The following is a 17,784-nucleotide window of genomic DNA, read 5'->3' on the forward strand; positions in this document are numbered from 1 at the left end:
TCGACTATATTTCATGTGTCTTGTGGGCAAGTCCCCCTGTGGCTTCCCGGTGCCTGCACTACAGAGCCCGTTCTCAATTCCCACCGTCCATCTCCGCCTGCCTCCATTTATTTCCACTCACTGCCACCCGTCTGTGCTCCCCTCCTTTCATGTCTGTGTGCCCCTGTCTGTGGCCTTCTTCACCCCAGATCCACCACTGCCTATCTCCTTCTGCCTGTCCACTTCAACCATCTCTTTCCATCGCTGAGGAAAATCTGTTCTCACTACAGCATTGGTAGACTTAAGTAGTTAATGGCATGGGGCCATTCTGGGGAGGCGGGGCGCTCAGTACCCTCTTACCACTGTCCAGTGTATTCCCATGAAGTTAAGGGTGGGATCCACCTTCTCCACGCTGCCAGCTCTGGAGCACCCAAAAGCAGGTGGATATCCTTTGTGGTCTCTGTGCTTCTACCATTCCGGGCGTGTTTCTAACCCACCCTATTTCGAAATCTTTTTTTTCTTAATTATTTATTTATTCGTTTTACATCCCCGTCGTACCCCCCCCTCCCTCCTTTCCTTCTGGTCCTTCTCTCAACCCCCCCCCCATTCCTCAGAAAAGGAGACCCCACCCATCCCAGCTCATAAAGTTGCATCAGGACTGAGCATGTCCTCTTCCCCTGTGGCCTGGCAAGACAGCCCCACCAGGGAGGAGTGGTCAAAAAAGCAGGCAACTGAGTCCATGTCGGAAACAGCCCCCACTCCCCTTACTATGGGACCCGCATGAAGCCTGAGCTGCCCATTGGCTACATCTTTGTAGGGGGCCTAGGTCCAGTCCATGCATGGTCCTTGGTTGGTGCTTCAGTCTCAGCAAGTCCCTCTGGGCCCTGGCTAGTTGTCTCTATTGGCGTTCTTGTGGAGCTCCTGTCACCTCTATGGCCTATCTATCCCCGCCCCAACTTTTCCCACAAGACTCCCTATGCTTTGCCCAACGTTTGGCTGTGAGTTTCTGCATCTGTTTTGATCCAATGCTGGGTGGAGCCTCTCAGAGAACAGCTATGCTAGACTCCTGTCTGCAAGCACAGCTGAGTATCATTAATCGTGTCAGGGGTTGGCTTTCTCCCGTGGGGTAGGTCTCAGGTTGGGCCAGGCACTGGTTTCTGAGTTCCTACGAAAACTATATACTTCTACCAGCGTTGAATTGCAGTAGACCTGCACAGTGTGTAGTTCCAGTCTCAGCAACTCAGCCAGCCATGGGTTTCACCAGCTGTGGCTTGGATACCGTGTATTTAGGTCTAGCACAGCTACCTCTATTCTAAATATATACAGACTCTTCCCTTGCCTTATTCCCTAGGTAATGTATGTATAATACCCACCACTATAACCCTAGGTCCCACCAGTCATTCAAAGCCAGATGTTGTGGCACAGATCTTTAATCCCAGCACCCGAGAGGCAAAGGCAGGTAGATCTCTGTGAGTTCAGGGCCAGCCTGGTCTATATAGTGAGTTCTAGGACAATCAGGGGTACACAGTGAGATCTTGTCTCCAATAAATTAATTAATTATGTGGAAGGATATGCGTAGGTTATATGTAAATACTACATCACGTTGGAACCAAAGCATCTGTGCATCTTTAGATTTTGGTGCCCTGGAGAAGCCAAGAACCAGTCCTCTTTCATCTCTCTGAGCTGGCTGTGTATTTTCATCCCTTTTGTAACCTGTGCACTTAGCACAGAGTAGGTATTTGAAAAATAATCTGTGAGCTGATTATTGCTCACAGTCAATGCCCAGCACTAACTTGACATGCACAAACACTCATTTTTATACTCAGTAGAAGGGAGAAGGGGAAAAGGGGTGTCCTGGGAGCCAGGCATTTCTTGTAGCTGGGCATGGTGGCACGTTCCTGTACTAGCTTTTAGGAAGATGATCAAGAAGATCAACACTGGTCTGAGGCTAGTCTGGTCCTCGGCATGGATTAGATAAAGGACACTCAGGGCAATGTAGCAAGACCCTGCCGAGTACAAAGAAAGGCTTGGCCATTATGGCCTGAGATGTGATGTATCCCTCAGTGCCAGCAATAAGTCGCATTACTTAAGTGTGGCATGCTTTCTGGGGAGAGAGCTTAGGCGGAGAATCTGGCCTCAGGGGGCATGTGGCTGGTAGTGGGAAAGTGAAGATGCTGGCTTTGGGGGAATACGGTTTTGAACAGGAATTTCTCAGAGGGATTTAGTCCCTGTAATTGCTTTTTTTCATCCAAAACTCAGGGTGGCTTCTCGGTCATCCTGTCCGTACTCAACCCTAAGGTGACGAGGCATGGGTCTGGATATAGGAATCCCAAGATCACTTGCTTTTTCTCACCGAGGAGGCACCTGGATTTTCCAGGAGATGCTTTCCATTTTTAGTGATACAGAAGAGTCTCAGGTCCCCTAGCCAGCAACCACCTGAGAGCCCCTGCGTGCATTTGTCTGAGAGACAATGCTGTTAGGGCTCTAGATTTTTTTTCCTTTCACATTGTTGTATACATATTTTGCTTTGAGAAACACTCATTTCCACAGCCCATATTTTTAAGACATCCCACTTCCTAATAAGATTTTTCAATAGCTGATTTTGTAATTGACCGACAAGGAAAAAAAAATACATGGGGTCCTGATAAATAGAGTATAGAGTCCTAACAGTTTAACAAAAGTTCCCATGAGACCATGGATAATTTCCCTCCCTTGAGAAGAATGATCAGGTTTGTTTCAGTCTTTGCCTGGAAGGTCACAGTGGATCCCTTCTCCGTGTGCTTTGTCCCTCAGGAAGAGATCAGCCCTTTGGAGAATGCCATAGAAACCATGGAGCTGACCAACGAGAGGGTCAGCAACTGTGTACAGCAGCATGCCTGGGACCGTTCTCTCTCTGTGCATCCACTCTCTATGCTACTCAGCGGCATCGTGGACCCAGCGGTCATGGGGGGATTCGCCAACTATGAAAAGGTAAGCCCGCCTCTTGAATCTCACGAGACGAAAGAAAGGGCCTCCCTCTATGCCGTGTGCTACTCTCCTCTCTGACTGGGCATGTGGAATTGCACAAGGATTGTCCCTGCCCTCACATTGACCTGTGAAGCCTCGGTGAAAGAGTGACAGCCCCTGGCGCCTCTGGCAGTTGCGCCCACTATTCTGTCCTCTGGGGGGAAGACAGCTCAGGGTGGTCCCAGAGCCCAGGATGTGCTTCTGGTGAGGCCACTTTTTTTTGGGGGGTGGGGTGGGTTCAAGACAGGGTTTCTCTGTGTAGCCTTGGCTGTCCTGGATTCCCTTTGTAGACCAGCCTGGTCTTGAACTCACAGCAGTCCACCTGCCTCTGTCTCCTGAGTGCTGGGATTAAAGGCATTCGCCACCATACCCAGTACCTGATGAGGCCACTTTTAGGGAAGACAGAGATGCTCCATGTTAACAGAGTTTGCAGGCATCTCCAGCCCAACTTGAGCCACATTGTATGCGCAGAAGACAGTTTCAGCTTGTATTAGTTACTTCTCTGCTGCTATAATGAAATACTGTGGCCAAAAGCAGCCTAAGGAGGAAAGACTTTATTTGGCTTATGCCATCAGAGACATAGAATCCATCGTGGCGGGGAAGGGGTCGCATGCACCAGTGCTAGGAGCTGGAAGCTAGCTGATCACATTTTCATCCGTGCACAGGAAATGGAGTGAGATTAAACTCTCAAGTCTCAGCCCAGTGGTGACTTCCTCCAGCAAGGCTCCTCTCCCTAGAGGTTCTGTAATCCTCCCCAGTGAGCACCACCAGCTGAGGGCTAAGTGTTCAAGTACGCGAGCCTTTGGCTGACATTGCTCACTCAAACTGCCACACAGCTTCACCATAGGTTTGTCTAACCGGATGTTACACCTGTTACTCTGAAAAGGCGTTAAGAGGCGTACTGACCACTGAGTAGGGTTTGGCTAGAGTGCCATTTACATTGGAGGCCGTGAGCTCCGTCTAGGTAAAGGACGGTTGTTAGAGACAGGAGTAGCTGTGATGACGGTACATGCTCAGTGCTGACTATTTTGGGAGGCCTCTTCTTGAATATAAAGAAACATGTGGCCAGGAATCCCCTTTGATGAGGCGGAAGAATGGGTGGAAAGAGAAGGAGCCTGGAAGAGTGACACGTAGGCTGGTACTCATTTCCATCTGTACATGGTATCCCAGAAGAGTGACGGCTTTGTGGCCTGTCGCTCCTGTGACCTCATTCTGGCTTCCTGCTGACCATGTCTCTGAGGTATCTGCAAAGTGACTGAACTTTCCAGCCCATGGGATGGGTTTGGGGATTAAGGGAGCTGTCCTATATTGAGAGACAGGAGTGCTTTTAATAGACATTTCTGAATTATTCAACATGTGATAAAGGCGGTCCTGTGAAAGGGATGGATTTTCAGGTAGATCTTCCCAGTTTGTCATTACATGAGAGATTCTCTCTCTTCTAACGCTGTCTGCCTCTCTGCTAGGATCAGGAATGTGTCACAAGTAATGCCTGCATGTGCTCTTCTCTTAGGCTTTTTTTACAGAAAAGTACTTACAAGAGCATCCTGAGGACCAGGAGAAAGTAGAGCTCCTCAAGCGACTGATTGCCTTACAGGTAGGTAGCCATGGAGGCATTTAGGCAGCTGTGTACAGTAGTCATGGGTGTCCACTGCACTGGGCCCTAAGACAGGCTCCAGAAGCTACAGTCCACTTTCTGGGATGTCTGTCTGTCTGTCTGCCTCCCTCCCTTCCTCCCTCCCCACTAGCCCCTCCTCTCTGTATGTGTGTGAGAGAGAGAACCTGGGTGTGGCACTATCCTCTTGTAGTGTTGGGGAGGTGAAGAAGGCAGATTTCATGGGCTTGCTGACCAGTCATCCTAGTCCAGTTGGTGAATTCCAGGTCAAGGTGGATGACATCTGAGAATGACAGCCGAGGTTGTCCCATGGCCTCTATCTCTACATGCACACGTTTACACACACACACACACACACACACAAACACACACACACACACACACAGAAATTCTGTAATCTAGTTTACTAGCCTATGTTTCTTGCTGATATACAGCTCTCCTTCTTTTTCTTATCATTTCAATAAATACTGCTAGAAAAGTGACCATCAAACCCAATCTTAGACCAGTGTCTGCCTTGCCAGTTGGCCTCTCTACAGTCTTCAGGTAGTCTCTGTTCCTCGGACAGTTCCCAGGCCCTGGACTGGCATTTTCATTAGCTAATTCTGCGCCTGCCAGTCAGCCTCTCCATCCCCAACCCCCCATTGCCTCCCAATCTGAATTGCCCCTCTTGCCAAACTGTGCCTCTCTCCTCCTCTCATGCCGCTTCCTCCAGGTACCTCTGCTCACAGAAGGGATGCGCATTCACGGGGAGAAGCTGACGGAGCAGCTCAAGCCGCTGCACGACCGCCTGTCGTCATGCTTTCGGGAACTCAAGGAGAAAGTGGAGAAGCTGTACGGGGTCATCACTCTGGTAAGCTTCGTCGGAATGGCCCTCAGGCTTTCCCTGGTCTCTCTGAGGGCATCCCTCAGGGCTTCAGATGCCAAACGAGGAGTAGCAGCAGAGGTACGGTGCGCAAATGGGCAGGCAGGAGAGAGCGTGTTTTACCTTTAGTCACCTTGAACCATCCTTAGACTAGATAATCTCAAAGGTAACCGACCTTCAGGACGGATACTTGTGAAACACAGATGATTGGCTTCAGGTGCTGTGGGTGGGGCAGAGCCCCAGTTTACAGATTTAACAAATAGCCAGCTGATGCTGTTCATCAAGGCGGCTGGACTGGGGGTGGGGGTGGGGGCGTGCTTTGAGAACACTAAGGCCAGGCCAGTTTACTTGTCCACCTGTTGGCCATTCCTTCTTGTCCTGCCTAATTCCAAATCTTTTTCTATTTTGATAAAAGTTTGGCTGTCAGACCTTTTAAGGAAAGGAAGGCTTGTAGACTGCATTTTACAGTGTGTGCACCTGACTGATTTCTCTTCCATCAGTGACACACCCCATGACGCTGCATACCACTCTTCCCCCTCCCCCTCCCCCCACCAAAACCTGAGAGGAAGCTTGCTGCTAGCCTGTCCTCTCTCATAATTGGCGGTGTCCTTGATTCTGCTTCATTGCCGTGATCTTTTGTCCTTGCCTTCACCTTGCCCTCTCTAACAGCCTTGTTGTGAACTCCCGACTTGCAGATTCTTTCTTGAAAATCAAAGCTCTGCGCATCTCCCCACTAGAGTTTCCCCCAGAGGGCCTTTCCCAACACCTCTCTCAGTCGTCAGTGTACACAGTTCTGCCAGGTGTGGTGGTGTGCACCCATAACTTCAGCAACCAGGAGGCTGAGGCAGAAGGATGGCTGTGAGTTGGAGGCTAGGCTGAGCTACATACCAAGATTTGGCCACTCCCCCACCACCTAAAGTGCCCAGTTCCGTCTTCTTCATGATGCTTTCCCTCCCCACAGTGATGCCCAGGCACATGTGTGTCTATTGCACCCATGTTCCTAGACCATAAGACTGAACTTTCCTCTAACCCACGATCCTCTACCATTGCTGGAACCCAGCCAATGTTAGGAAGCAAATTTAATAGGATACCACATGGGGATGGTGATTTCTTGGTGACATTTGCTGTGAAAGGGCGACATCCTGGGTTTCTGGAGACTCATCCTACTCAGCCTCCTTAGAGTTTGCTCTTAGGTCAACATTCCGTATTTCCGGAAGGCCAACAGGGTGTCTGCCCCCAGATTGTGCGGGCTGCATCACAGGCTGCTAACCCTGGGGCGGGGCCGCATGTGTTTCAGCCACCAAGCATGACGGAGAGGAAGCCGAGCCGTGCAGGCTCCATGGTGCTGCCCTACATCCTGTCCTCCACGCTGCGCAGGCTGTCTGTCACCTCCGTGGCCTCCTCAGTGGTCTCTACCTCCTCCAACTCCTCCGACAATGCGCCCTCCCGGCCAGGATCTGATGGGTAAGGCTGATTGTTGCTCTTGGAGGGGAGGTAGGACATTAGCTTTGGGCGCCAAGGTGAGACTTGGTGTGTTCGCACACCACTCCTTTGAGGAGAGTAACTCATGGTCGTGGGCCTCGTTCACTTCTCGTATTCTTCGTGAGGAACATCGCTGACAATGCTAGGACTAAAAATAGAAAAATGAAAAAATTCATATTTTGCCACCTACTGAACACACAGTTGCCTCCTAGGCACAGCTTAACTTCTCGTCACATGTATCATTTTAAAAACAATTTCAAACGTCCTTTGCTTTGTCAGTTAGTCAGAAAACAATCAAAGGTAGAAAATGGTAACACGCATACACACAAAACCTCTCTGTGAGTTTTTAACATTCAGTTCATTAGAAACATCAGTAGACAGTTTCCTGTGCGTGCGTGCTTACATACACATGTGGGTGCTCTCAAGCGAGCATGTGTAGAGACAAGAGACTGGTGTCAGTGTATCTTCCTCAGTTACTCTCCCACCTGGTCTTTGAGGCGGGGTCTCTCGCTGAGCCTGAAGCTTCCTCTGGGATCAGAGCCGCCGGCCAGTGAGCCCAGGGTCCCCATCATTGCCTGCAGTGCTGAGGTGACAGGGGCACGCTGCTTTGCCCAGCTGATTCCACATTGGTGCTGTGGACCTGAACTCAGGCTCTCATGCTTGCACACGTACCTTTACGCACTAAGACATCTTCCCAGCCCCCCAAATCTCCTCTTAATCCCTGGCTCCTAACCACTAGTACCCCCCTGGGGTAGCTCTATAGGAAGTCAAGCACCTGAGTGCATGTTCTTTTCTGTGCTTGTGTCTGTGGGTCTTTTCGTCTGCGGTGCCTTGAAGAGAACTGTGTCTAGGCTGCACATCCTTTAGCTGCAGGTAGCTGAGTGGGTATCTGTACCATGTCCTCCTCCACCAGTGGCCAACCAGTGGACAGCGACTGAATGCAGGTCTCCAGTACTTTTTCAAATGACGGTACAGCTCTAAGATAAATATTGAGTCTCACTCCTTTATGTGTATTAGCAGTTGATTGTTTGCTTGTTTTTTTTAGCTTTTTGTTTTGTGTGTGTGTGTGCGTGTGTGTGTTTTGTCAGTTTAGAACAGTCAAAACTAGAGGTTTATTCTGTAGGGATGAAAAGATTAAAGTATGTTATTAAATTACAAAATCAACCTAAAGAAGTTTGTTCAGCAAGTGAATTAGTGAACAAATAGGAAATGCACTATAAGGAAATAGTTTAGATGAAAACTATAACAACTGGAAAATACCCTAAGAAAAGATTTAGGCATATGCAGTATTAAATAGGTAGGTAGGTAAGTGGGTAAGTAGGCAGGCAGATAGATGGATATTGCTGATACATGATAAAATGGTAGAGAAAGATGATAGATTGATAGATTAGATAAATGAGAGATATTGCTAATATATGATAAAGTGATAGATAGATAGATAGATAGATAGATAGATAGATAGATAGATATTTGGGTAGAACCTTTAAAAGTTCTTGAAATAACATAAAGAACTTTCAGCCAAGTGTTATAGCTCATGCCTACAATCCCAACACTCAAAAGGCTGAGAGGACAATTTCTGAAATTCCAGGGCTACTCTATTCTATTTTCTTAGTTCCTATTTTATTGCTGTGAATTGTGACACCACAGTTAAGGCAAATCTTATCAAAGGAAACATAAATTGAAACTCTTTACAGTTTCAGAGAATTAGTTCATTACCATCATGGCTGGGACATGGTGGGGCCATGGTGGCACAGGGGGGAGGAACGAGGAGGAGGAGGAGGAGGAGGGCAGGGGAGAGAGGGAGGAAGAGAGACAGAGACAGACAGACAGGCCAAGCTGGGTGTGGGCTTTTGAAACAAGCCCATGCCCAGTGTCACTCGTGTTCTGACAAGAGCACACCTTCTAATCCTTCTCAAACAGTGCCACTCCCTTATGAGTAAGAATTCAAATATCTGAGCCTGTGGGGGCCATTTTTATGGAAACCAACACAGCTGTAGAATGATACTCTGACCAAAAGCAACAACAATAAAAATGCTCACAAAGAAGAACTTGGAGTCTGAAGGCACAAGCACAGCCATGCCAGTGCTGCCTCAGGCTGACCTCCCTTGAGGTCACAGCAGGTGACAGAAATACTTAATCCTGGGCTTGAGAAAGGGAGGTCTAGAGTATTAAAGGCTTAAAGTGACCACCCAGTAAGTCAGCTAATACAGAAGTATTGATCGGGCCCTAAGTCAGTCAGGCTACCTGTTTTAAACATTGTGAGAGAATTGGGAAATGTGACGATCGCATGTTTGGTGAGATTAGGGAATGACTCAGTCTTAAGCGTAGTGATGGCACTGTGGTTATGAAAACGAGACCTTGGAAATATGGTGGATATGACACCAGGCAACCCCTCCCCCAAGTCATGTAGTGAAGGGTAAGGCCTTTCGTTGGGTATGTAGACTAAACAAGACTGGCTTGGACTTGATCATTGTTGATGGCAGGGAGCTTATTATCCAGGTGTGTGTGTGTGTCTGTGTCTGTCTGTCTGTCTGTCTGTGTGTACCCTATTATAAACTGTAATTTTGTCCAATCTATTCTCAACCCTTGGGCTTGAGTCATCCTCCTGCCTCAGGTTACTGAGTAGCTGTGACTAGAGGCATAAGTCGTCATCCTCAGCTTCAAATATCTTATTTTCACTTATTTAGTAATAAGTGGCACCAAAAGTTTAAAAAATGTGGACTTTGTTTTTCATGAAATACCCACTTACATTTTAATTTTTTAAAATTTAGCTCCTCTTTCTATTTTTGAATGCTAAAGATACCTGCCCTCATCTAAATGTTATGTCTCCAGCTGTCCCCTCGATGTGTAGTATTTGATCACGACTCTTGAGTGGACAGTTTTCATGTTGGGCTCGGAAATCTATCATCATACCCAATGGACACTTCTCATACACTCGTTGGGGCCAAACATTGTCCCATGTTTGCGGATAAGGAAACTAAGATTGTGCCCAGGTTACCCAGCAAGTAAATGTGGGTAAAATTGCTGAGGGCTCTGCAGCTAGAACACAGGCTATGACTAGTGACAGAGCACAGAGAGCTGGGCCACTTCCTCCATGGGTTCTGTCTTCATCTCTTCCCAGAGTCGAGTAACTCTTAATGGGGCCTGAGGAGATGGTTCTGTCAGCAAAGTGCCAACTGCCCAAGCATGGGGCATGAGGACGTGGGCTTGACTCCATAGCATCCACATCAAAGCCAGACGTGACAGCCCAGTGCCAGAGCTGAATGGAGGTTCTGACAGCTCATTGGCCAGCCAGTTGAGCCAAATCAGCAAGCTCTTGCTTCAAAGAGAGGCCTTGTCTTGAAAAATAAGGTGGAAAAGGGTAGAGGAAGACATTCAATATTGACCTCTGACCTTCACATGCATGCTTGCATGCCTGCATGTGACCTGCACACACATGCGCATTTCAACAGGAGAGTAAATATTTAACACACAGCATCAGAGTGTGATAAACATCCACTCATATTTTCTCCCTTTTCCTATGATAATCTTGTCTCTGTACATTTTACTCTGAGTTGCTTGTTTGATCGTTAGGCTCTAAGCACCTGAGAAGTGGGATGAAAATGGAGTTGAGGGTCTTGCTGGTGTTTTGGAGTGAAGTCTCATCATTCTGGGGTCAACGCTCTGTGACGTTTGTCCTTCCTGGCTGACAGGTCCATCCTGGAACCACTGTTCGAGCGCAGAGCTTCGTCAGGTGCCAGAGTGGAAGATCTGCCACCCAAAGAAGACACTGAGAACCGGATTAGCAAGTTCAAGAGAAAAGACTGGAGTCTGAGCAAGTCACAAGTCATTGCAGAGAAAGCTCCAGAACCTGATATGATGGTAGAGAAAGAGGGCGGGCAGGTGGGGGCGGGGGAGAAGATGAGGGTGAGAGAACAGACAAGTGCAAGCAAACGCGGGCTGGGTACCACTGCCTGCTCCTCTGCAGGCCCCTCCTCACTCACTGCACAGCAGTGAGTCACAGATAGACGCCTGGCTGCAGCTAGTGTCGGGACACAGCAGCCTGCGGTGGTGTCAAATCACAGATGGCAGGCAGAAAAGCTTACATGGAGAGTTTCAAGTCTCCAAGTCAATATTGCCACAAGATCTCATACCCACAGCGTAAACACGTGGGGGTGCGCTTGGAATTGTGGCTCTTGCCACTGTTGTGCCGTGTGAGTCAGCGCAAACATTGTCATCTCCTCTTTCATAAGCCACATCAAGGTGTTTAAGTGTTTGCAAGACCAATTTTTGCTGAGGGCCAAAGGTAGCTTATTTCCAATTGAGATGGCACAGTGTGTGGTTAGTATGAAGCCAGTGGCCTGACCAGAAGTTATCTGTGTTTTGGTGTCATTCCTAGCAAGTATCTCTGCCAAATGTCTGCCTTGTAATAAGTGACAGTTGCAGAGGGTAGGGAGCTGGGTCAGCAGGTAAAGCACTTGCCACAGCAAGTGTGAGGTTTTTGGGTGGGTATGACAGCTTGCACGCAATTTCCGTGCATGGCTAAACTAGCTCAAACATGGAGCATTGGGCTCAGCTATATACTGGAGAGGAATAGAGTTAGATAATGAAGAAAGCCTCGTCATCTCAAGCATATGCACCCAAACACACCAGAGAACAGAAAGAAAAACGGCCCTTGGCATTAAGCCCTTCTTTTAGTTTCTGTCCAGCATTCAAGGCTGTTCTGGGTATCATTTCAGGTCAGCAAAATCCACCATGAAGGCTTAATGGTTTTGGTTTCCCTCTTTGTCTCCAGAGCCCAGGCAAAAAATCACAGAGGCCAAAGAGTCTTCAGTTGGTAGACAGCCGGCTGACGCCTTTCCACAGTTCTTCACCTCCACAGTCTACGGTCTTGAGCCCGCCTCCACTCACTCCCAAAGCTGCAAGGACCCTAAGTGAGTTTTCTCATGTCCCCTAGATTCATTCTGCTAGGAAGTGGAGTATGGCTATGAATAAACCAGGGCAATTTTTTTTTTAATATGAGTGTCCTCTCTTTTTTTTTTTAATAGATTTATTTATTTATTATTATGTATACAGAACTCTTCCTGCATGTACACCTGCATACCAGAAGAGGGTACTAGATCACATTATAGATGGTTGTGAGACACTATGTAGTTGCTGGGAATTGAACTCAGGACCTCTGGAAGAACAGTCAGTGTGCTTAACCTCTGAGCCATCTCTCCAGCCCACCAGGGCAATTCTTAATCGAAGCAGCCAAATCACATGAGGCTGTTACAGAGCTGATTCTATCCAGTGGCCATTGAAATCTCAAAGAACTGGAACTGGAGGCTGTGCTTATATCACTGGCAATCTTAAGGGTCTGACTGACCCTTTCCAACCATAGGTCACTTCAGAGTTCCCACTGAGTAGTTAGACCTGTTCAGAGGCAGTATAGATCCACCCCATAAGCTGCTGTCAAACTGAGACCAGCCATATGCAGCAAAGGTTCCCATAGGCATAGGGAGGATACGTCTGCCAGTGCCTAAAAAGGCCAATGGCCAAGAGTTAGGTAAAGCCACGTGAGGCCTCCTACTGAGCATGTATACAGCCAGGGAAGGCCTCCTGCTGTGTGTGTATATTTCCCTAAACACAGAGGTATATCAGAGAGCAGTTTCCTAAAGTTAGAAAATGTTTTCATCCTCAGCTTAGTAAACACTGGCATTTATGCTTCAGAATTCCATATGAAATCTGAGTAAATTATAATTTTAAAAAGGGGGAAAGAATTCCACGTGCTGAATTAAAGAGCACCTGTGCTCAGATGGGCCACGAGGTCTTCTCCGTTCTGTCCATAGAAACCTCAGAAATGGCGACAGCAATGTGTATGAGGCTGGGAAGGTGCTCTGGTGACAAGCATTATTTTCATGAGGTGTCTGAGTAAATCCTCACTTTGTCTCTTTTGTGTCATTCCCAGGCTCCCCATCTTTGCAGACAGATGGGCCGATGGCTCCTGTCCCTCCTCCACCTCCCCCCAAAAGCAAGCCGTATGAGAACAGCCAGAGGAACTCGGCTGAGGTAGGAACCTGCAGGTTGCTGGCAGTGTGGCCACCAAGCAGCACCCTGGGAAGTCAACACTAGGTTGTCCACTCTGTAAAGAGAGGATTTCCCACACATGTGACACTGTAGCTAGTGCTTGGTTCACTCCTGAAGCCTCAGGAGTTAGGAAGGGAAATATGCCAGAAGCCCACTTTGTACAGTCATGTGACTGGAGGAAGCATGTTCTCTGCTTGCCATGCTTGGTGGTAAGATAAGTTAGTTCAAGTTCACACCAAAGCATCACTTCTGAATGACAGGCGGCGGCTCTACAGTAGACTTAGATGGGACTGGTCCTCCTTCCAGTAAGTAGTTGCTAAGTACTTCTTAAATATGCCAGGTACCCAAGCATTGGTGATTGTAACCATGAGAGAGAGGGGGTGGGTGGGGTGGGGTGGGGGGAGGATTTCAGCTCAAGAGAGCAAGGACAATTAAATATCATTCCTTTTTTGTATAAGTAAATGCACATCAGCTTGACAATAAAACAGATGTGTGGAATGGGAGAAGGATGAATTGGATATGAGAAGGGACTGTTTCTAATTCCATGTGTCTTCTCCCCAGATTGCACCCCCTCTGCCTGTCCGGAGAGAAGCCAAAGCCCCACCTCCTCCCCCTCCAAAGGCTAGAAAATCAGGCATCCTTTCTTCAGAGCCAGGCACTCAGTGAGGATGTCACCCTGGCTCTGCACCTCCGAGGGCCTTGGACCACGGCTGCCTGAGAATGGCCTACCATGCAGGGCTCTCTGCCAACACTGCTTCCTGCACTGAGACGATGCCCCAACTCAGAACTGTCTGGTCCGCCTGAAGCCTGCGCCCCATCCCCTCTAGCCCATGAAACTTCCAGAACTGGCTATCTGTCTGCATGAAAAATGATGGCATGTTGGCCTCAACCACTGACTTGCTCGACCTGCAGATGCCTCTGCCAGCTCTCCTGCAGTGGCACAGGACAGTAGAGTGGAGAACAGCCTCAGCAACTGACGACTCCTCTTGGAGTGCTCAAGGCTTCTTTCTCTCCTGTCTGCATCCCTAGTGTGTATAACCTCCTGAAAGAGCCAGATACCAAGTGCACTCCAGCAGCTGTCAGTTCTCTTTCGCTGATGTCTACTGTGTCCTTTGAGGGAAAGAGCACATATGCGTAGCGGAGGTGGGCTGCTCTCAGGTGTGGGTGGCTTCTCTTGAGATACTGCGGACTCACATCCTGGCACTCTCCTGATGAGTGGCCCTCAGCACGCAGCAGTCACTTGTGCCTTGGATTCCTTTGAAACTCTTTTGCACTCGGTTTCTGATCTTCCTTCTCTGAGCTCAAAATCCTGGGCTCTGAGGGACCTAGGAACCCTAGTTCTACCAGCTACATTTCCAGACCCTGTTGGACTGATGAGGTGGTCCCTGCCTGCTACTTGATTTTACCCTGGAGAATACAGTGCAATATTTCCTTTTGTTATTTATTCCTCTTGATCATAGACTTAATTGCTAATGGTACTAATGTCCATACTCCTTTCAGAAGGAAAAATTAGGGTGACTTGGATGTCCAAATATTATGTTTATGTAAATGACCACAAGATGTATAGATGTTTTGCATTACATGGGTTTTAAAATTCATACACACACACACACACACACACACACACACACACACACACTCACTCACTCACTCTCTCACTCACTCACTGCATTTTGTACATAAGGAAATTGAGGCTTCACAACCCAGCTTGCTTACATAGAATGTACCCAAGATAACATGTAGATCCAAAAGACATCTCTAACAAGGTCTTCAATGCTGAGCCCCAGTGAGAATGGTATTTGAAAGGCCCCAGATAGTTCTTTCTGACTTGGGTGTGGACTGCAAAACTGAAAGTTTTCTGGCCCTAGCTTGCGTATACCCTGGAAATTCTACAATCTCTTAGTGACCTTGCCCTGAATCTTTTCTTCCAAGTTCAAGTGGGCAGCGGGATTTCAGCTGTGAGGATTTGCATTTGCCCACCTGCCTCTTTGCATGGCTCCTTTCACCACTGCCTTTGTTAAGAGAGATGCACCTGGGTCATCACAGGGATCAAAGCAGCAAAACCTAGAGACATGCCTGGCACAATGCTAGAGAAGCTTGTGTACACAGAAATGCTTAGTAATGCCATTAAGAATCGTATTCTTTACTTCTATCAAGGAGCACCCACATGCAATCATGGAAAACACACAGGCTCTGAAATCCACTTAAGCTACTTTGGTCTGGAGTCCCAGGTGTCACCGTTAACATTGGATTTGAGTGTTTGCTTTCTCACTTTTCAAGGATATTACCTTCCAAACAAGTGGTTATGGGGTGCCAGTAAGGTAGAATGGGTCATGCAGTCAGCGATTTCTTTTATCTACTAAACCTGGGTAAGACCCAGTACTGTTTTTTGGTTTTTGGTTTTTGGTTTTTTTTTTTTTTTTCAAGATATTTGAGGGTGAATTCAGGGATGCAGCTCTTCCCTAAAGAGATGGTGGCCTTGGGCATCATTTGCATGGAAGGGTTGAAAAAAACTTTTTTTTTTTAAAGTGGAAAGAACCAGGCTGTGTGGAGACGCAGGAGACACCAGAAAGGTGCTAGAGGGCTTCCATGGAGCCTGGGAGTTCCGAGAAGAGCCCTAGCAGACTGGCTAAGAAGGACTTGAGATGTTAGTGTGCTTTGCAGGCTCCCATTCAAACAGAAATGGTGGGGAAGGCAAAAGCAAATCCAGCAGAAGGGAGTTCTCAGCTTGGCCTCTGAGCAGAGCTGGACCTGTCAGTGCCCAGATGGACCAACCTCCTTATTTTTTTTGTAAGGCATTTTTCTATAGTTCCCTTTCTACATTAATGAAAATAATAGCTTTCCACTGCCTCGACACAAAGGACTCTGGGTGATGTAATAGGTACTGGTTTACAGGGCACTGGGAAATAGACCTCTTTGGGAGGGCGTCTTAGGGTTTTTATTGCTATGATTAGCGTGTTATCAAGTTGACATAAAAACTAGATGTCACAAAAGCTAGGCACAAAGGAGTTAATTTGATTAAAAGAAAAATCATCTGTCCTAAACTTGAAGACTGCAATGTTGTTTAACATGGGGTGGTGGGGAGAAGCAGACGGCAGGAAGAACCAGTTTGTATTGCCCTTGCAAAGATCTCTGAGGTATCAAAGACACTGAAACCAGCCCTGAGATTGTCACAGTCTTTATGAATGAATATTGATTGATTGATGGCTTGTGAGTTTGTGGTGCTGTCACACCACTTTTTTTTTTTTTTTTTTTAAGATTTTATTCAGCATGCCCTTGCTGAAGGCCTGGAACAGTTCTGGTTTCTCAGTGTACTCCATAGAAACAGCCTGCTGTGCAGTTCACTCTAGTGTGCTGTAGGATCAGAAGGCCGGCACTATATGAAAAGGAAGGCTTAGGTAAGGCTGCTCCGCAGTGGGCCGCCTCCTCTCTCTGTCTGCACCCCTTGCTTGACTCTTGAGATGTCATCACTTCTCCCACACTTGGCCACACTGTAGATCCCTTGGATAAAACAAGCTGTGTCACCGGAGCTGAGATGTGATGGTAACCATCTTGCCACTGCTTTCCAAGTTGAGTTTTTTCAGTTGCTCCCGGATTGAGGGGCATGTTGTCATTTTGCCACTCAAATGCAGCTTATATACAGTGAGTTCCCAGATGACAGACACACAGAGACATCACTTGATAGCTATGTATCCACCCGACCTGTTGTCAGACATCTCCCGGATCCCAGAAAGTGCCTGAGCGCCAGTGGTACCATTCTGTGATATGTACTTGGAAGGTCCCACTGAGTTTGTGCCTTCATCCCTCATGCTTCTCAGGTATAATGAAAGGGGATAGGACCCAACCCATCAACATAAGACAGCAGAGATGGTCCCATATCATAAGTCCATTTCTGTTTCTGTTACGTATTTGAGACTGCATGGACTTGGTCAGGTCTTCTCTGCCTTGGCTTTCTTTATTCTGAGGAAACCAAACGAAGTGAGATTTCTGTCCAAAGGCATTTGCTTTCTGAACTGGAATCCACATTTCTCTTTCCCTATTGGTGCTTTGAGCCTCCTATGCCTGGCTATTCTGATGAAAATATTTGTGAATACTAACGAGTCTAAGATCTATTTTTTGACATCTCGGTACAACTTGTTCTAATTCTCACAGCAGCTTGTGAATAGTAGTCTTCAGAATCGCTAACCTGGCCTGCTCAGCCTAGATGGCCAGGTCCTCATTACGATTCAGACTTTCCATGTATACTTTGGGCAGTGGACGACTCCTGTTTTCTTGGCCATTTTCATTTCTCCGTAAGTATGATATCTAGAATTGTAGACGGGAAGTGCTGAAGATGTAGCTCTCTTGCGCCCAGCTCCCCTGAGGTACTGGGTTCTGGTCTCAGTATAGCAGAAGGAATACGAGTTAAAAACTGGAGAAAGGAAAGCTTCTCTTTGCGTGGGTTCAGAGTCAAGCTAGCAGTTGTTACCTGTGAGGGAGATGGTTTTCTGGTTGGGGAGTTTACTTCTGGCTGACTCTACACCCAGCTGGAGGTGGTCTCCCACACACTTGCCCAAGCTCATTTCTCAGTTACCTCTTGTGAGGTGCTCACCTAGAGTCCTGTCAAAATTCCTTCATCATGATTTTATGACTGATTGGGTTTCATACATGGACAGTTAGGAAGATGCGTGTTGAAGAGTTTTGTTCATATTTGCTGTTATTTATTTTGTAAATTAAAAATGGAAATGTATTTTAAAGTTTATTCTGTGTTTAGCTTGTTATTCTTAAGATTAATAAAGTAAGATCATGGACTTTA

General features: G+C 47.4%; 1 protein-coding gene across 2 annotated transcripts in view; it reads left to right on the top strand.

The window, feature by feature from the left end:
• DOCK5 (dedicator of cytokinesis 5) overlaps nucleotides 1–17,784 on the top strand; it is a 188,418-nt gene extending 170,634 nt beyond the window's left edge. For both annotated transcript variants that reach the window (XM_084766988.1, XM_084766989.1), the window contains 8 exons: nucleotides 2,773–2,949; nucleotides 4,496–4,579; nucleotides 5,310–5,447; nucleotides 6,757–6,923; nucleotides 10,634–10,802; nucleotides 11,716–11,854; nucleotides 12,871–12,971; nucleotides 13,551–17,784. In XM_084766988.1, coding sequence (XP_084623114.1) covers nucleotides 2,773–2,949; nucleotides 4,496–4,579; nucleotides 5,310–5,447; nucleotides 6,757–6,923; nucleotides 10,634–10,802; nucleotides 11,716–11,854; nucleotides 12,871–12,971; nucleotides 13,551–13,655 — 1,080 coding nt within the window. In that variant the 3' untranslated portion in view covers nucleotides 13,656–17,784. The remainder of the gene's footprint in view (nucleotides 1–2,772; nucleotides 2,950–4,495; nucleotides 4,580–5,309; nucleotides 5,448–6,756; nucleotides 6,924–10,633; nucleotides 10,803–11,715; nucleotides 11,855–12,870; nucleotides 12,972–13,550) is intronic.

The sequence above is a fragment of the Acomys minous genome (genome assembly GCF_964271855.1).
Source record: "Acomys minous genome assembly, chromosome: 18".
Classification (NCBI taxonomy): Eukaryota; Metazoa; Chordata; class Mammalia; order Rodentia; family Muridae; genus Acomys; species Acomys minous.